This window comes from Staurois parvus, unplaced genomic scaffold (assembly GCF_062004578.1).
Source record: "Staurois parvus isolate SC_StPar_1 unplaced genomic scaffold, SC_StPar_1.0 ptg000682l, whole genome shotgun sequence".
Taxonomy (NCBI): domain Eukaryota; kingdom Metazoa; phylum Chordata; class Amphibia; order Anura; family Ranidae; genus Staurois; species Staurois parvus.
Window position 1 is genome coordinate 9,094,022 of NW_028318478.1, and position 21,173 is coordinate 9,115,194.

At 41.1% G+C, this 21,173-nt stretch overlaps 1 protein-coding gene across 1 annotated transcript in view; it reads right to left on the reverse strand.

The window, feature by feature from the left end:
* Positions 1-21,173, reverse strand: part of ENTREP2 (endosomal transmembrane epsin interactor 2) — a 1,018,721-nt gene that overhangs the window by 113,475 nt on the left and 884,073 nt on the right. Inside the window, exon 7 of the mRNA XM_089652451.1 lies at positions 18,952-19,087. Coding sequence (XP_089508577.1) covers positions 18,952-19,087 — 136 coding nt within the window. The remainder of the gene's footprint in view (positions 1-18,951; positions 19,088-21,173) is intronic.

Here is a 21,173-nt window from a genome sequence, read left to right on the forward strand (position 1 = left end):
ATTTTCACCCTACTTCTTCTTCTTCTTCTTCATCCTCATCCTCTTCTTCTTCTTCTGAGGATGAGGATGAAGAAGAAGAAGAAGAAGAAGTAGGATGAAAATAAGATTAATTCCAAGCCGGCAAAAAGTGTATCTGCAGAGCTCCTCTAAGTGTATCTGCAGAATAGAGGAGCTCTGCAGATACACTTTTTGCCGGCTTGGAATTATTCTTATTTTCATCCTACTTCTTCTTCTTCTTCTTCTTCATCCTCATCCTCAGAAGAAGAAGAGCTCCTCTATTCTGCAGATACACTTAGAGGAGCTCTGCAGATACACTTTTTGCCGGCTTGGAATTATTCTTATTTTCATCCTACTTCTTCTTCTTCTTCTTCTTCTTCTTCATCCTCATCCTCTTCTTCTTCTTCTGAGGATGAGGATGAAGAAGAAGAAGAAGAAGTAGGATGAAAATAAGATTAATTCCAAGCCGGCAAAAAGTGTATCTGCAGAGCTCCTCTAAGTGTATCTGCAGAATAGAGGAGCTCTGCAGATACACTTTTTGCCGGCTTGGAATTATTCTTATTTTCATCCTACTTCTTCTTCTTCTTCATCCTCAGAAGAAGAAGAAGAGGATGAGGATGAGGATGAAGAGGAAGAAGAAGAAGAAGAAGAAGTAGGATGAAAATAAGAATAATTCCAAGCCGGCAAAAAGTGTATCTGCAGAGCTCCTCTATTCTGCAGATACACTTAGAGGAGCTCTGCAGATACACTTTTTGTCGGCTTGGAATTATTCTTATTTTCATCCCACTTCTTCTTCTTCTTCTTCTTCATCCTCATCCTCTTCTTCTTCTTCTGAGGATGAGGATGAGGATGAAGAAGAAGAAGAAGAAGTAGGATGAAAATAAGATTAATTCCAAGCCGGCAAAAAGTGTATCTGCAGAGCTCCTCTAAGTGTATCTGCAGAATAGAGGAGCTCTGCAGATACACTTTTTGCCGGCTTGGAATTATTCTTATTTTCATCCTACTTCTTCTTCTTCTTCTTCATCCTCATCCTCAGAAGAAGAAGAAGAGGATGAGGATGAAGAGGAAGAAGAAGAAGAAGTAGGATGAAAATAAGAATAATTCCAAGCCGGCAAAAAGTGTATCTGCAGAGCTCCTCTATTCTGCAGATACACTTAGAGGAGCTCTGCAGATACACTTTTTGCCGGCTTGGAATTATTCTTATTTTCATCCCACTTCTTCTTCTTCTTCTTCTTCTTCATCCTCATCCTCTTCTTCTTCTTCTGAGGATGAGGATGAAGAAGAAGAAGAAGAAGAAGAAGTAGGATGAAAATAAGATTAATTCCAAGCCGGCAAAAAGTGTATCTGCAGAGCTCCTCTAAGTGTATCTGCAGAATAGAGGAGCTCTGCAGATACACTTTTTGCCGGCTTGGAATTATTCTTATTTTCATCCTACTTCTTCTTCTTCTTCATCCTCATCCTCAGAAGAAGAAGAGGATGAGGATGAAGAGGAAGAAGAAGAAGAAGAAGTAGGATGAAAATAAGAATAATTCCAAGCCGGCAAAAAGTGTATCTGCAGAGCTCCTCTATTCTGCAGATACACTTAGAGGAGCTCTGCAGATACACTTTTTGCCGGCTTGGAATTATTCTTATTTTCATCCTACTTCTTCTTCTTCTTCTTCTTCATCCTCATCCTCTTCTTCTTCTTCTGAGGATGAGGATGAAGAAGAAGAAGAAGAAGTAGGATGAAAATAAGATTAATTCCAAGCCGGCAAAAAGTGTATCTGCAGAGCTCCTCTAAGTGTATCTGCAAAATAGAGGAGCTCTGCAGATACACTTTTTGCCGGCTTGGAATTATTCTTATTTTAATCCTACTTCTTCTTCTTCTTCATCCTCAGAAGAAGAAGAAGAGGATGAGGATGAGGATGAAGAGGAAGAAGAAGAAGAAGAAGTAGGATGAAAATAAGAATAATTCCAAGCCGGCAAAAAGTGTATCTGCAGAGCTCCTCTATTCTGCAGATACACTTAGAGGAGCTCTGCAGATACACTTTTTGCCGGCTTGGAATTATTCTTATTTTCATCCCACTTCTTCTTCTTCTTCTTCTTCATCCTCATCCTCTTCTTCTTCTTCTGAGGATGAGGATGAAGAAGAAGAAGAAGAAGTAGGATGAAAATAAGATTAATTCCAAGCCGGCAAAAAGTGTATCTGCAGAGCTCCTCTAAGTGTATCTGCAGAATAGAGGAGCTCTGCAGATACACTTTTTGCCGGCTTGGAATTATTCTTATTTTCATCCTACTTCTTCTTCTTCATCCTCATCCTCAGAAGAAGAAGAAGAGGATGAGGATGAAGAGGAAGAAGAAGAAGAAGAAGAAGTAGGATGAAAATAAGAATAATTCCAAGCCGGCAAAAAGTGTATCTGCAGAGCTCCTCTATTCTGCAGATACACTTAGAGGAGCTCTGCAGATACACTTTTTGCCGGCTTGGAATTATTCTTATTTTCATCCTACTTCTTCTTCTTCTTCATCCTCATCCTCTTCTTCTGAGGATGAGGATGAAGAAGAAGAAGAAGAAGTAGGATGAAAATAAGAATTCCAAACCAGCAAAAAGTGTATCTGCAGAGTTCCTCTATTTCTGACAGTTCTCTGACAGCTCCTTCACATGTACAGCGGTTGAAACATCTGTTTCCGAATAAAAACATCTGTATCCTAAATGGAAACAAATAGATACAATGTTTCAACCGCTGTACATGTGTTCCTTCTGTCAGAGAACTGTCAGAAATAGCGGAGCTCTCTGCAGGGACACTTTTGCCGGCTGATCGGGAAAAATCCGATTCGCGCACCCGAAGTAGGCAAATATTCGGATTCGACGCGAATTGAATTTTTCCTGAAATTCGTATCGAATTCCGGTTCCCCTGGTTCGATTCGCTCATCTCTACCCACAACAGTAAAATCAGCCTGTATACTGTATGCAGTAAAGCATGCTTGTTATACTCACTGTGGAACCTAAGGGGTTAATCCTCTGCATTGTTTAAAATAGCTGTTTGATCCTTTCTTCTCTGTTCCTCCCCTGTTTCAAGCGACCACCACTTATCTCCAGACTGAACCATAGGCGTGCACATGCTTACCGTATTTTTCGCTCCATAAGACGCACCTGACCATAAGACGCACCTAGGTTTTAGAGGCAGAAAACTGGAAAAAAATATTCTGAACCAATGGACTGCAGACATAGTACAGAAAATGACCAGAGACTGAAGACACAGTAAAGGAGATGACCAGAGACTGCGGACATAGTACAGTAGTACAGGAGATGACCAGAGACTGCGGACATAGTACAGGAGATGACAAGAGACTGCGGACACAGTACAGGGGATGACCAGAGACTGCGGACACAGTACAGGAGATGACCAGAGACTGCGGACAGAGTACAGGAGATGACCAGAGACTGCGGACAGAGTACAGGAGATGACCAGAGACTGCGGACAGAGTACAGGAGATGACCAGAGACTGCGGACACAGTACAGGAGATGACCAGAGACTGCGGACAGAGTACAGGGGATGACCAGAGACTGCGGATACAGTACAGGGGATGACCAGAGACTGCGGACAGAGTACAGGGGATGACCAGAGACTGCGGACAGAGTACAGGGGATGACCAGAGACTGCGGACAGAGTACAGGGGATGACCAGAGACTGCGGACACAGTACAGGGGATGACCAGAGACTGCGGACACAGTACAGGGGATGACCAGAGACTGCGGACACAGTACAGGGGATGACCAGAGACTGCGGACACAGTACAGGGGATGACCAGAGACTGCGGACACAGTACAGGGGATGACCAGAGACTGCGGACACAGTACAGGGGATGACCAGAGACTGCAGACACAGTACAGGAGATGACCAGAGACTGCGGACACAGTACAGGGGATGACCAGGGACTGCGGACAGTACAGGGGATGACCAGAGACTGCGGACACAGTACAGGGGATGACCAGAGACTGCGGACACAGTACAGGGGATGACCAGAGACTGTGGACACAGTACAGGAGATGACCAGAGACTGCGGACACAGTACAGGGGATGACCAGGGACTGCGGACAGTACAGGGGATGACCAGAGACTGCGGACACAGTACAGGGGATGACCAAGAGACTGCGGACACAGTACAGGAGATGACCAGAGACTGCGGACATACTACAGGGGATGACCAAGAGACTGCGGACACAGTACAGGAGATGACCAGAGACTGCGGACACAGTACAGGAGATAACCATAGACTGCGGACACAGTACAGGGGATGACCAGAGACTGCGGACACAGTACAGGGGATGACCAGAGACTGCGGACACAGTACAGGGGATGACCAGAGACTGCGGACACAGTACAGGAGATGACCAGAGACTGCGGACACAGTACAGGGGATGACCAGAGACTGCGGACACAGTACAGGAGATGACCAGAGACTGCGGACACAGTACAGGAGATAACCATAGACTGCGGACACAGTACAGGGGATGACCAGAGACTGTGGACACAGTACAGGGGATGACCAGAGACTGCGGACACAGTACAGGAGATGACCAGAGACTGCGGACACAGTACAGGAGATGACCAAGAGACTGCGGACACAGTACAGGAGATGACCAGAGACTGCAGACACAGTACAGGGGATGACCAGAGACTGCGGACATACTACATCATATAAAGTCCCAACAGGGCCCCTCCACCCAGAATATCAAATAATATGACACCATACATCAAGGAAAAGGACTACAACTCCCAGCATCTGTCATTTTAACTTACAGAAGGCAGGCTATAGAAGGCAGGGGGCGCACTGAGCTCCGAGGACAGGCCACACCAGCAGATAGGACCAGACTGTAGAGCAGGGAGCACACTATGGACACATGCCAGGAAAGGGGAGGCGCTGTAAGGACAGGCCACACCCGCAGACCGGACTGCAGAGCTGGGAGCTCAGTACATAGACATGCCAGGAGCGGGGAGGAGCTCCGAGGACAGGCCACGCCTGAAGGGCGGACCGGACTGCAGAGCAAGCTGGCTGGGTTCGGCGAGGGGACTGCCTGCTATGAAGAGCTGCGGGGACAGCCCGCTGAGAGAGGGCAGGGTGAACTTCGGTGACAGCCTGCAGGGGGAGGGGACAGGCTGCACTGGGATGGGACAGCCACTGGCACTAACACGGCAGCGGTGACAGGTGGAGGACTGGTCAGTATTCGCTCCATAAGACGCAGACATTTTCCCCCATATTTTTTGGGGAAAAAAGTGCGTCTTATGGAGTGAAAAATACGGTAGTTTGGTGTGCATTGCTAGAGAGGTTTTATTTCTTTCTTGGGATAGTGCATGTGATCAGCACAGGGCCAATCAGCACTGTCCAGACAGAGGTCAGGGGATTTGTATCCTCCAAGAGCAGAAAGAAAACTCCTGCTACAAGCTTTAACTAGTGTTGGGCTGGATACATCACATAGATAGAAGTCACAAGACTGCCCTAACTTCTGATGAGAAAAGGTATTTAGCAGTTTATATTTACTAAAATAATTGCACTTCCATGTTCTGTGCACTGTGGGAGACCAGATATAGTGAGTGCAGGGTCCGGGGTTCAGTAACACTTTAATATCGGTTGGGAAAGTGAAGTTCTGCTTTAACAGTGGACAGTGCAGTCTACAGTCAGTCTGTTAATTTGAAGAAGGTAGAGGGGAGGATGAGTGAGGAACAGAAGAGTGTCTTGCCATGGAATTGTGCGCTTCTATTAATGCCCATAGTGTAGGGAAACAAAAAGCCAGTCCCTGCATAAGCGGCTCCATAGGATGCAGCAAAAGAAAGGAGCCATCCTGAAACAAGATTCCTGGGGCAGAGATCAATGCGTGAGAATTAACTGGAACATAGGAAAGGAATAAAAGATTAAGAATCTTTGATGAAGAAGGTAAAGGTGCTGTGTTCAGTTCAGTATCAGACAGAAGCATACACAGCTGGTGGCTCTGCAAGTGCCATGCTCCAGCCCCTTCTGGACAATCAGATTGGCTACAAGAACATGCAGAATGGGGAAAACCTTCCTTTAGTACTGGAGAAGGCTCTGAAGCTTGTCAAAGATGTATTTATTTCTGCAGCTGAGAGAGATGTGTATACAGGAGATGCACTGAAAAATTCCATTGTCACCAATGGTGGCATAAGAGAGGAGTCAATTCTTCTGAGAAAACATTAGATTGTGTCTTTTTAATAAGTCATTTAAACTTGTGCTCTTGAATGTTTTATTTTTAAAAAAGAAAATGAAACAAACACTTGAAAATTATAAATAAATGATGAAGAATCTACAGCTGAAGAAAATGCATAATTACTAAGTGCCAAAACCAGTTGCCAAAAGTGTTTAAAAATAACTGAGGGTTTGATATCTGTAGCACTACCCCCGTAGGAGTCGCTCTGCACAGCCAGGCACACACATTTTCTTCCACACATTGCACTAAGTGTCAGTAAACAGTCCTTGAGTTTGGTTTTGGGATTTTATTAAAAGGGGTTAACATCTTGGATGGGGTTGAAGTGTGTATGGGATACCCAAGGAAGCAAACTAAAGGACAAACTCATAGCTCAATAGGTTGGTGGCTGCCTTCAAGCCTTTCACTGGGCTGGCCCCTTCCCTGCTGCTCAGGATATCCTCCTTTGGAGACGGTGGTACAGTGCCTGTAGGTAGGCCCCTTCCCTGGGTCCCCTCCCAGGCTCCACACTCCAGGCTCTCACTCAATCTTCCACCCACCATACTCTGCTCCTGCAACACAGGCTCTGCGACACCTAAGGGTTGCCTTGGTCACCATGCCCAGCCCTCTGCCAGGGGATTGGCCAAGGTCCCTCAATTATGCAGATCCAAGCTTCCTCCTCTCCCTCATCCCTCCTCCAGAAAGCTCTCAGGTTTCTGGAGAGGTAGGAGGGCTCCAGAAACTCTAACCTTCAGAACCTCTCCAGCTTGTCCTGAGGTATCCTCTCTACCTCACTCCCAGGCTGACTCATCCCAGGCTGCTACTCGGCCTCTGCCTAAAAAAATTAACCAACAAACTCTGTCTGGCTAAGCTAGAGGGCATTACATATCATTTTAGGGTTATCTCATACTGCAAATGACTGAAAGCTAATACACTATTTTATACTTCTATACTAAAAAAATTATTATATTAGGGAGTACCAGACTCTACAACAATTTGATCTAGACTTTACCTAATTCTTCTAAAAAATAATCTTTTCTAAAATCATAAAACTTCTATATTTTTTTTTGGCTGTAAATATATAGATAGTGTGAATATTAAAGTCAGTGTTATTTAAGGAAGAGGTCAGCAGGAAAATACATTATAAAGCAAATGATAAAAGCTAAGGCTTGAAATGCAAGGCTTTTTTCAGATCATTTCTTGTAAAGGCTTCATGTGGAGACAAAAGTTAAGGACTGGTAAGGAACACATGCTAAAGCTGGAATATAACTCTTCCAATTCATGGTTTAACCTGTACCATGGCAGTTTAGCATAGACCCCTATTCAAGTAAGAGACTCAATAGTGAAAGTGATAGCTGCTCTTTACCATTTTATAGTGCTGTAAGGTCACAGAGGCTATGATCTTCCCTGTGAATGACTCTATCACAGTGCATCAACTTCATTATCACAGCACCATCATATATATATATAGTAACTTTTTTAGTTAATCATATAAACAGATGAGGCAGTAGTTTATAGGATTTAATAACTAAGAGTTGCAACTGATACATTTCCATTGCACACAAATAAATCTTCTATTAGAAGATTAGTTCTATTAGGAAACGCCAATATTTGTTCCAGATTTTCTGCATGATCTCGCTTGTTTTTTTTTTCTGTATATGATTCTACTTTTTTTTTTAATAAATTGTAATGTACTTAATATTTCCCTATCCCAAACCTTTCATTTGGCATGTAAAGATCTGACAGTTTTTACAATGATTGAAACAGTGGTAAATTTACACGCTACAACTCAAAGAGCTCAGAAAAAAAAAAGTATGGAAAGTGATATGACTGTGTATACAGTTGTATTCAAAATAATAGCAGTCAGACATCACTAACCTGATCAATCACTGTTTTTGGTAGAAATGATATTTCTAAATGGCAAATAATTTACTAGCAGGTGTAGTAGAGTAATAGAAATCCAACAGACCCAACAGTCATGACATGCATGCTGCTGATTCTGTGTAACTGAATCACTAATTGAAAGGGGCATGTTCAAAATAATAGCAGTGTGGAGTTCTATTAGTGAGGTCATTCATTCTTTGAAAAACAGGTGGCAATTATTGCCCTCATTTAAGGAAGGAAGGCTGCAAATGTTGTAAATGCTGGTTACAGTGCATTTCTCTCTGAAATTCTGAGGAAAATGGGTCGTTCCAGACATTGTTCAGAAGAACAGCGTACCTTGATTAAAAAGTTGATTGGAGAAGGGAAAACATATAAAGAAGTGCAGAAAATGATAGGCTGCTCAGTTAAAATGATCGCAAATGCTTTAAAATGGTAACCAAAACCTGAAAGACGTGGAAGAAAGTGAAAAACTACCATTCGAATGGATAGAAGAATAGCCAAAATGGCAAGGACTCAGCCAACAATCAGCTCCAGGAAGATCAAAGAAGGTCTAAAGTTACCTGTGAGTACTGTTACAATTAGAAGACGCCTATGTGAAGCCAAGCTATCTGCAAGAAGCCCCCGCAAAGTCCCACTGTTGAAAAAAAGACATGTGCTGAAGAGGTTACAATTTGCCAAAGAGCACATTGACTGGCCTAAAGAGAAATGGCTGAACATTTTGTGGACTAATGAAAGTAAGATTGTTCTTTTTGGGTCTAGTGGCCGGAGACAGTTTGTCAGACGACCCCCAAACACTGAATTCAAGCCACAGTACACTGTGAAGACAGTGAAGCATGGTGGTGCAAGCATCATGATATGGGGATGTTTCTCATACTACGGTGTTGGGCCTATTTATCGCATACCAGGGATCATGGATCAGTTTGAATACATCAGAATACTTGAAGAGGTCATGCTGCCTTATGCTGAAGAGGAAATGCCCTTGAAATGGGTGTTCCAACAAGACAACGACCTCAAACTCACCAGTAAACGTGCAACATCTTGGTTCCAGACCAACAAGATTGACGTTATGGAGTGGCCAGCCCAATCCACGGATCTTAATCCAACAGAAAACTTGTGGGGTGACATCAAAAATGCAGTTTCTGAGGCAAAACCAAGAAATAGAGAAGAACTGTAGAATGTAGTCCAATCTTCCTGGGCTGGAATACCTGTTCACAGGTGCCAGAAGTTGGGTGACTCCATGCAACACAGATGTACAGCAGTTCTCAGAAGCAGTGTTTATACAACTAAATATTAATTAACCGCTTGCCGCCCTGCCACTGTGTATATACGTGTGCAGGGCGGCAGTGGAGCGCAAAACCACGTTTTAAAACGGGTTCCGCACTCCCGACACTTTCGCCGGCAGGCGGCGCGCGCGCGCGCTCCCGCCGACCCGCGGGTGACACGATTTGATCCAGGAGGGATCAATCATTAGATTTCAGCCAGTGATTTCTGGCTGAAATCACATGATCGGTCCCTGTCCTATCCTGTCCTGTGTTGACAAATACACAGGGCAGGATATGATGTCATTCTTCTCTGCCTGGACACATTCCGTTCCAGACAGAGAAGAAGACATCCAAAAAGTGAGTACACAAGCACTACACTACAGTTAGAACACTCTAGGACACATTTAACCCCCTGATCACCCCCCCCCCCAGTTAACCCCTTCACTGCCCTGTCACCAGTGTCACTGATCAGTGAAGCGATTTTTACTGATCAGTGTCGCTGGCGACTTCCAATAGAGTTAGCGCCCCTCCCAGATAGCGCCAGATTGCCCGCCAGTACACCAGTAATCCCGTTTAACCCCTTGATCGCCCCCCCCCAGTTAACCCCTTCACTGCCCTGTCACCAGTGTCACTGATCAGTGAACCAATTTTTACTGATCACTGTATCAGTGTCGCTGGCGACTTCCGATAGAGTTAGCGCCCCTCCCAGATAGCGCCAGTTTGCCCGCCAGTACACCAGTAATCCCGTTTAACCCCTTGATCGCCCCCCCCAGTTAACCCCTTCACTGCCCTGTCACCAGTGTCACTGATCAGTGAAGCGATTTTTACTGATCACTGTATCAGTGTCGCTGGCGACTTCCGATAGTGTTAGCGCCCCTCCCAGATAGCGCCAGATTGCCCGCCAGTACACCAGTAATCCCGTTTAACCCCTTGATCGCCCCCCCCCCAGTTAACCCCTTCACTGCCCTGTCACCAGTGTCACTGATCAGTGAACCGATTTTTACTGATCACTGTATCAGTGTCGCTGGCGACTTCCGATGGTGTTAGCGCCCCTCCCAGATAGCGCCAGATTGCCCGCTAATACACCAATAATCCTGTCTAACCCCTTGATCGCCCCCCCCTGAGTTGACCCCTTCACTGCCCTGTCACCAGTGTCATTGATCAGTGAACAGATTTTTACTGATCACTGTATCAGTGTCGCTGGCGACTTCCGATAGTGTTAGCGCCCCTCCTAAATAGCGCCAGTTTGCCCGCTAATGCACGGGATTTTTTTTACCAAAAACATGTAGCAGAATACATTTTGGCTTAAATTTATGACTAACTTTGAGTTTACGATATATTTTTTATAGCTGAAAGTAGAAAATATTGTTTTTTTTCAAAATTTTTGTGGTTTTTTTGTTTATAGCGCAAAAAATAAAAAGCGCACAGGTGATCAAATACCACCAAAAGAAAGCTCTATTTGTGTGAAAAAAAGGACGTAAATTTTGTTTGGGTACAGCATTGCATGACCGCGCAATTATCATTTGAATTAGTGCAGCGCCAAACAGCAAAAAAAGGCCTGGTCATTAAGGGGGGTAAATCCTCTGGGGCTCAAGTGGTTAAGTGATTCAAAGGAAAGCAAAATCTTCAAACATTTTTCACTTTATATAGTGAATGTTTGAGTTTGTAAAGAAGAATACAAACACTGCTATTTTTTTGAACAGTCTAATATTCACTTTTCTTCAATTTTTTTTAGAGGAACAACACAAATGTGATATATTTTTCTTCATGTTTTGATTTGGAATAGAATGTGTAGTGTTCCCAATGCATTTGTGTGTATGGAAATAAAAGCTATTAGAAGGATTTTGAGCTTTATTCACTTTTTTCAACACACTGCTATTATTTTGAACACAACTGTATGTGATGCCACGGGCTACGGTGGCTATATGTTCCCTGATGCCAATAAATTCCTTCGATATTTGGTAAAAACTTATATTTGAACACTTGGAGCCAGCAGAGGAATAGTGTGGTTGCCAGCTTCTCTAGCTTGGTGATACTACAACCATGAAGACCCTGCTCTTACCTCACTGAACTAAATATATCTTATCGGGAAGTAATAATAAGTGTTTGAAAGAAACATATTATTTTTTTGTCTATATCACAAATGATTCAGCTTGTTGAAAATCTCTATCATTCAAGGTGAGGATTAAGCTGAGAGATTTCAGTGAAACTGATTTCCTGGTGTAATCATAGATTTCACCGTCAGGGAATTCACTGAATCAGAAAATTTCAGTTTCACTCATTAAGCTGCTTAATTGAATATTGAATAAAATTAACAAGCTACTATTTTGGCCCTTTTTATGTATTTGATTGTTATTTTTGGATTGTTGCTTTTTTACTTCTTTTTTTTTAAGGACACTAATGAGGGTACACTTTTTGGCACAAAAACAGATTCAATTAAAGCACATACACAAAAACAAAAATGTAATATATTGCAGCTTACTGGTGTATATAATGTATATGCGGTACTTATATGTGGCTGCATTTTTTATTTTATTTTCATTAATTATCTTGAGAATATACCTCCTGTCCTAGGGTGACAATGCTCACTCCACTGTATCTATGGAGGAGCAGCATTTGTGTAGCAAAAAAAAAGAAAACTAAAGCAGCCACCCCATATATAGGCTGGCAAATATCAATGCAATACATTTTTGTTCTTGGGTTTAGAATCCTTTAACCCCTTTACAACTGCCTAACACATATGTGCAGCAGCAAAAAGGTAGGCTTTAACACCCACATGCTACACATATGTGTCATTGGCGGCCAATGCTTCTGTTCTCCCAGTACAGAGACTGAGCTGTGAAGGACAGCTCTTGGTCCCTACTAAAGAAAAGTAGCAGTCAAGACCAGCTCCCAAGCATGTGACCACTGTAACAGCCAATCAGAGTGATCATGTGATTGAGAACCCGGCCCACCCAATGGTGTTCAGAACTTTTTAAAGAGACACAGGGGTGAGTTGGCAGAGGTTAAAGGCCTTTGTATCTTCAAAAATGCCTTCCTTTTGCATTTTTGAAAAATTGTGGGAAATTGAAAACTCTCAATTTCACACACCCCTAACTTTAACATGTATGCAAATAAACAAAAGTTGAAAAGGTTTCTTTTTAGAAGATGCAAAATATTATGTGGTTAATTTTCATATAAGCATGCAGTACATTAGTTATTTCACGGTTTCTTAAAAAAAGATAGAATTGCTGTTGTATACAAAGTCATGAGTGAAGTCACTGCTTAGAAATCTTGTCAAGACTCCTCCACTAGAAGGAAACAACAAACATAAAAATGCAGGATAAATCTGCTAATAAAATTAAAATCAGGACAGAGTTACTGGAACATGCAGATCCATATGAGCTGCCAGGGACAAAGCTATTGACAAGGAAAGTGGTGCATTGGGAGAAGATATCTTCCAACACACAGCTGACTTCCTGACCGATAACCCATCAAACAAAATGTATTTAGCAGTTTACTACCTGTGTTTCTTTACATTGAAAGCCAAAATACAAATATTGGCTACATAGAAAAGTTAGATAAATATCAAATACATTCATTTTTTTCATGTGTGGGAACTTCACATGCACAGTTATGAACATTATTAGTAAATCCTTCATACCAGGAATACATACTTGTCTTTTAAAAGGAATATTAAAGCATGCTTACTATAAATTTGAATATTCTTCTGCCAAAAATGTACTCAGTTTGTAAACATAAAAACACTGTTCATTTTATGAGTGATATCAAATATTTAGGAGTTTGTAACATTTCCCAGTCAACCTTGCTTATGGAAAAGCCTAAAAACTGAACTCCAATCAACTTTTTTTGTATAGAGCCTTGGAAAATTAAAGCCTGTGTAAGGTTTTAATGATGTCAATGACTGTATTAATGAGATTTTTTCTAACTTTTATTCCCTGTAACACCAGGATATTGAAAAAGGAATGGATGTCAGTTTTTTTAAAGCACACAGCAACTCGCTTCTTGTTAAGGGCCTTTTTGCCCAATTTTATTTGAAAGAAAGTTCAATAACCAATATGCTTCCCATGCAGGGGTATCCACCATCACACAAATGCAGCAAATTTCAGCCTTCTGGCTCTCTCAGGTATACCGCTTTATGTCTGTCTCCTACAAACTCCTTTCAAAAGGTTGTTTTGGCACACAGTGAACCTCTAGCACATAGCTAGTCTGGCTTCCACCTCTCCTTGGTGAAGCCCACCTGACTCCAAGGCAGAGGCCTCCTGTTTGCCAGGGTGGAGCACTCCTGACTACTGTCTGCCGGGGTGCAGCCCAGAATCATGGCCTGGCCTCCACAAAAAGGCCTGCACACACCTGTGTAATCAGCGCGCTGGTGGCTCTAAAAACATGGGCCCAGGATTGGAGATTTCATCCCTCCCAAATCTCTTAGAACTCTCCAGGCCACATGTCCCAAAACAGGCTTTACAAACCAAAGAGGAAACCAATAAATCAGTTTCCTCTGCATTATGAGAACTGCCTGGAGCCCCTCAACCTGCATGGTTGAGAATCCACCATGGCAGGATACCGCACTGCTACAGTACATACAATTAATTTACTAAAGGAGTAGAGATGGTTCATTTAGCAAATTAATTTTTCAGTTTGCATAGTGAATATTAGTAAATAAGGTAAATATGTTTACTTTTAACATCCAATCGTGTGTTACAGCTGAACACACTTGAACAATTACTTTGTTATGTGAACAACCTGTATCCTTTAGCAAATACATTCAGTTTGTTTTTGTTTCTGCTTCTGCCTCTGTTGGAGAGATTTCCATCACTTATTGTCCCCCTGGTGGAGACATTACCAGCAAATAAAATTTGATAGATGGGTATAGCCCCTTCCTACTCTGTCTGAAAAAAATAAATTGTGGCTGGAGTCAGGCTTTAAAAGGATAAGTTCACCTTTTTGGATCAGGTAATATTTATTAACTAGATTTTCAAGAACAAAAGTAAAAGTTACAAAGAACTATTTTTTTGCATGAAAAAAATAGCACACTTCACATACCTTACAGTTGATATACAATTAGGCAATAGAGGAATATACAGGTGCATCTCAATAAATTAGAATATCATCAAAAAGTTAATTTATTTCAGTAATTTCAATTCAAAGTTAATTCAAGTAATTCATATATTATATAGATTCATTACTCGCAGAGTGATATATTTCAAGCATTTCTTTCTTTTTATTTTGATGATTATGGCTTACAGCTAGTGAAAACCCAAAATGCAGTATCTTAGAAAATTTGAATATTGAGAAAAAAAGTTCACTATTGTAGACTCCCACACTGAGATTTACTATTGAGCAGTGGCTAAAAAGCAAACGCCCATGGCAGATGTCTAAAATGTGTTCTGCACATGTGCATTTATATAGGCCAAAGACACTGCACGGGCGTCTAGATTTTCAGTGTCGATTTCCTTTAAAAAAAACGATTTTTAACACATTCTTAATTTTTTTGGAAATAGCAGATATTGTTTAAAGTGAAGTCCTGATATTTGGCAAAGCAAATTTCTAAGTGAACATGTCTCTGCAGTGATTTTTCATGGTGTTAGACGTGCTTCTTAGCAAGTCTGCTTTGAGAGTCTGATTCCAGGCGTGTGTCTTGTTAGTAAATTCGATTGGGCAACTGCTTATGGGCGCTGCTCAATAGTAAATCTCGTTGCGGGGTAAAAGTAGACGGTCGCTCATAAAAATTGGACGGTCGCCCACAAATATGCGCCCACGCCCAATAGTAAATCAGGGCCCTGGTGTCATACTCTAATCAGCTAATGAAGTCAAAACACCTGTAAAGGTTTCCTGAGTCTTTAAATGGTCTCTCAGTCTGGTTCAGTAGGTTACACAATCATGGGGAAGACTGCTGACACGACAGTTGTCTAGAAGACAGTCATTGACACCCTCCACAAGGAGGGTAAGTCACAAAAGGCCATTGCTAAAAAAGCTGGCACTGCACAGAGTGATGTATCAAAGCATATTAATGGCTAGTTGAGTTGAAGGAAAAAGTGTGGTAGAAAAAGGTGCACAAGCAACAGGGATAACCAGAGCCTTGAGAGGATTGTGAAGCAAAGGCCATTCAAGAATTTGGGTGAGATTCATAAGGAGTGGACTATGTCTGGTGTCAGTTCTTCAAGATCCACCACACACAGACGTACAGTACCTAGGACATGGGCTACAACTGTTGCATTCCTTATGTCAAGCCACTCCTGAAACAGAGACAGAAGTGTCATACCTGGGCTAAGGAGAAAAAGGACTGGACTATTGCTCAGTGGTCCAAAGTCCTCTTTTTGGATGAAAGTAAATTTTGCATTTTATTTGGAAATCAAGGTCCCAGAGTCTTGAGGAAGAGTGGAGAGGCACAGAATCCAGGTTGCATGTTACAGTTTTTACAGTCAGTGATGATTTGGGGAGCCATATCATCTGCTAGTGTTGGTCCACTATGTTTTATCAAGTTCAAATTCAGCACAGTCCTCTACATGGAAATGCTAGAGCACTTCATGCTGACCAGCTTTATGGAGATACTGATTTCATTTTCCAGCAGGACTTGGCACCTGCCCACACTGCCAAAAGCACCAATACCTGGTTTAATGATCATGGTATCACTGTGCATAATTGGCCAGAAAACGTGCCTGTTTTATTTTTTCTTTATTATATTTATTGAGTACAAAACCAATATAACATAAATATATTGATACATAATAATCAAACATTTATTAATATTTTCACTACACCCCCTTCCCCCACCCTTACTTCCCCACAAATTTCACTGCCTTTTTTCTTCCAGTAGTTTTCTCTCACCTCTGGAAAAAGAAATTAGGGAAACCTCTGCTAATATCCTCAGCAAACCTGAGTGGCTGCTAGCACCTATCTCCACTACCAATAGTGTCAAAAAGATGAATAACAAAAATGGTGCTGCGCTACCCAATAACTAAAGAACAAGCAGTAGAATTATTAATATTGAGTGAAAAAAAATATAGAATTTCAATAGAAAATAGATTAAATATAAATGTGACTATATATATCAAAGATAAAAGAATAAATCACATAATATAGACATATAATCGTGACACAATAAGTGATCAATACATTTGGTGATCAATAAAAATATGTGACCAAAAAATGGATAATGATAAACAAATAAATCTCATAACATGTGCATAAACTATGTGAAAACAAAAGTGAGCAAAAACAATGTTGCCGTGCACAGTCCTAATAATCTGTGTATCTTTAAAATGTTATGACACATCCAGGGCTTCCATAACACCTCAGCAGTGCCTTAGGCTGATCGCCTCAATGCCACGCCGCATTGATACAGTAATTCATGTAAAAGGAGCCCTGACCAAGTACTGAGTGCTTACTATACTGTACATGGACATACTTTTCAGTAAGCCAACATTTCTGTATTAAAAATCCTTTTTTATTGGTCTTATGTAATATTCAAATTTTCTGAGATACTGAATTTTGGGTTTTCACTAGCTGTAAGCCATAATCCTCAAAAATTAAAAGAAAGAAATGCTTGAAATATATCACTCTGTGTAATGAATGTATATATATGAGTTTCACTTTTTGAATTCAATTATTGAAATACATTAACTTTTTGATGATATTCTAATATATTGAGATGCATTTGTACAAAGAGTTTACAAAAAGATATGATCTTGAAGCCCACAAGAGATGTCCATCATACTTCAGAAGAAATACATTTACTGTAAACAATAGCCATTAAAACAGAACCATAGTTATTAGTTTTGGTACTCCTACATTGCCACTGATGCAAAACATAATTTTCATAGTGTTCACCTAAGTCTCACAGCACATCATCTAACTATCCATTTCCACACTCTGAGAATGAGAAGGATGAAAGGGTTCATTAGAGTCTAGCCAGCAGGACCCTATTTTTTAGAAATCTATTAGAGCATTCCCTCTGTTTATAAGTTACCTCCTCTCTCCACAGTGTTAGAGTAAGTGCTTCACGGCATTGGGTGAATGTAGGGGATGTAGATGAAACCTATTTCTATAATATGAGTTTACAAGCTAAATATAGAGATATTGTCCAAATTAAATGCATTTTGTCTGGAAGTGCAGCCTCTGGAATAATTACCAGGAGGGCAAGTTAGGGATTTACCAACACCTGGGTAGAACAAAGGGAATTAGGAGATACAAATATAGACACCCAGTAGTGATGAAGCAATGGTACATCTAAGGCACAGTGGAGCTGTCCTTCCCCAAGAGTGCAGCTTCAACGATGTATAATGTACTCTATGGATAATGAATAGTTGAGTCAAGCTCTGTGAAGGGGAAAGAGTCCATTCTTCATCATTCAGTGGTACTATGTCAAGAATGAAGGCTATTCACCTTAGTCCTAACACCAGCAGCTATCTAAAGATTGGAATACAAATCTCCTATTAAGCCATGTTTAGTGCAGGTTGTAGAGATACGTTCACCTTTTAAAAAAAAATAATAAATGCACATCTTTTTACGGGTAAAAAATGTGTTTTTATTTTTTTTTATTTTTTTACCAGGAGCCTAGAAAACATTACATCCGTGATCAGCAGATCACAGGTGTAATGCAGGACTCCTGCAGACTTGTCAGTGTACCTGCTAGTACCTCATACAGGCAAGCAGACATACACTGACAGGAAGAATCAATAAGCTACCACAGCACTTGACAGTAGCGTGAGAGTTCATCGAGAACTACAATCTGACGTCAGCAAAGGCTGTGGGAATTCTGTGAAGGAATGATGTTAGCTGTCACTAGATGTAGCAAAGGTCACAGCTCCGGGAGTGGGAATATGTTACAAGTTCCACCCTAAGAACGGGTGGAACATGTAACATGTTCCCAGAGGTGAACTTATCCTTTATTGGAACCACTGAGGATAAAAATATGGGAGCTCCCATTGATGACTGGCTATTGAAGGTACAAACTCTCTCATCTCGATTCAAAGTTTTCTGTGAGTCATTGATATGGAACCAGTATGCAGGATAAGAAGTTGTGATGAACTTGGGTTTTATCTGAACCCGGAAGTTATTTCTGTCATTGTTGGGCCAATGAGTTGTGGGCGAGAGATTCCTGCACTGCAGCTGACATAACACAAAGAGGCTGGTTTGCTCATGACATCATTGACGATATAGGTACATAACCATATTTGGCCAATGTCATTGTGTGGCCTTATTTGGACATTGATGTTACAAGCATCCTTATCCTCCTGTGAGAGTGTGTGAGGATCTCCTGCCGTAGCTCACTGGCTATGAGAGCAAGCTTGGCGATCCGACTGAACTCAATTTGGACCAAACTTAAGCTCATCATTAGTGGGACATTAGACTTCAGACAGTTCCAGAGCTTGCATCTTTACAAGTGATAAGTCATGACAGTGATAAAATAATAAATAGTATTTACAATCTGACTCATTTTATTTTATTTTGTCTATATCTTTTAAAATACCTGTGGTATTCAATAAGAAACATCTACAGAAAAGGAAATGTTCACAGAAAGGTTACTTTACAGGGGGAAAATAGACAATACATACTTTTTTTAAGGCTATGCATTAAAGGGTCAAGCTTGGAGTAAGGTATTAGTAAACAATGCCTTCATTTCTTACCTGGCTTACAGGAGTTTGGCCAACCACAGCTTCATATGGTGGTGGCAGCTCAGATGGATAGAGAATCCCTGGGCTGTTTATGGACACCTCGTACAAAGTACTGAAAGGAGAGTGCGGGAAGTCCAGATGAAGTCCTCTGCAAAGAGAATGCCTGGTCATCACAAGACACTATAAATGACCTTCACAATTAATTAAATAAAACCTTTCTGACTGTATAATCATTGCAAATAAAACAGATTTACCCCTTTGCCTAAATCAGTTTATTTATCACTTCATGATTATGCCCTTGCTATCTAAATGTACCCAACACATCACATTTTAATTTATTCGAGTGATAAAGAAATTGCGCTGTCGTTAACTAACAAATGGATTTCCATAAATACAAGCTGAATATGTTTCATCTGCAAATGATAACACTGACATTCATTGGGTATATTATTTATATATCAATAATTTAAAAATTCATGGCCGATTTCTTCTACTTTAAACTCTTTCTCACTTACCTGGTCCTCAGAGGATAGCGCACTGTTAGAAACCAAAATCTTAAATGTTTACTTTTTGGAAATCAATGGCTTTTTAAAAAATTATTTTAATTACTTATATACTTTAAAAGAATAGTGTAATTTTGCCATAACGTTACTAATTAAAAGAAAAAAATGCTTATTTCTATATATAGTTTATATTGTTGCTACATGATTATATTGTGGAACAGTTGGATATGTTTAGCACATAAGCAAGTTTTGTATCATGCTTAGTAAGCCAGCAATGTATTTCTCTATTTTTTAAACAGGTGTAGGAATAGGTGTGGGCATTTTGGAATGTAGCTGGGGATATAAATCTGATATAAAAATAATATTTATGGCAATTCTGTAAAATGGAACTGGAAGTGAAGATTTACTTTGTCATAGGGAATATTTAGCCATGCTTTGCTGAACCCGGAAGGTAGCTGTCAGGGCCAATCATCTGTGGACCATTACTAAAAGCAATGCTCTTCCTGGTATGTGAGTGTGCCGAGGCACACCTGTGCCTGCAGCCTATAGCTGTGCATCTGTAGTTGAAGGTTAAGGCATTGCTGCCTCTGACTGCTAACCCCATTTGATCTGGAGTACGAGTTGATGCTGTCACTGCTGTGCAGCTCACTATTCCTCTTGCTAAAGGATCTGACTTGAAGAAGCAAACATATTGCCTTTACCATAATAGCCACCTCCACACAGACACAGTGCAGAACCAGGCATGGTAAGTTAATAAAAAATCAGCTGCAGGGAGTCAACAGGCAGTATTGGTAACTAACCCTTTGAATTGTGCCAGCCTTTTTTTGGGCACAGCTGCCTGAGTTCAGTTCCTCTTTAAAATATAAGCCAAGGCAACATTTTGTTTTTAGAGTGGATAGAGTGGAGAGTAATAGAACACCTTTTGAACAACATACAACAAAATGTGTCCTCAAGGTCCTATTCACGTGAATGTAACACTTTTTAACCACAACAATAATAGAAAAAGAAAAATAAAGACAAACCCCACAGCAGAGGGAGCCATCGGTACAAATATATCTAATAGATATTTGCACAATAAAAACTTGACTGAGGCTCTACCTCTATTATTTAGCGTAAATGATTCCAAAGATCATAATAATGGGACCTGGGACACAACTCCCCCCCCCAGCAGCTGCAAAAAAAGCACCCCTCAAAAAGCATAATGCATCCTCAATGCTGAAATAGATGTCTTCTTAAAGAGACAGGATCAACTATATTCATGGTATGAACTATAGGGTCCCCAATAAAAGCAGGACCTAAAATGAATTGAATGCTTTATCCAAAGGTAATATATGCAGTCCAACACTTACATAGAACCTCCACCAGACCACTTGATACATAGGACCCTACTCCTCCATAATTTGTGTAACTGAGAGGAAGGGTACAGACTTCAGCCTCAATGAAACACCATAATCACATGAACTCTGTATACATGTATGGGTGAGTTTTGCTGGAAGACTCCACTGGAAGAATTGTATGTGCCCCTCACTTTGGAGGGATCTCCTCTCACTTTCTGTGTTGCTATGGGAAATGAAAGTGGTAGGTAAGTTCTTGGTGAGCTTATAATAAGGCTTACCTGCAGGTACTGTGAATATCTCCTAAACTCTGTTAAGGAGATATTCACACTACATGCAGCCGGTGACGTCACTGGCACATACTGTGCCGGACCTTCAGAAGTCCATGCCACAGCCG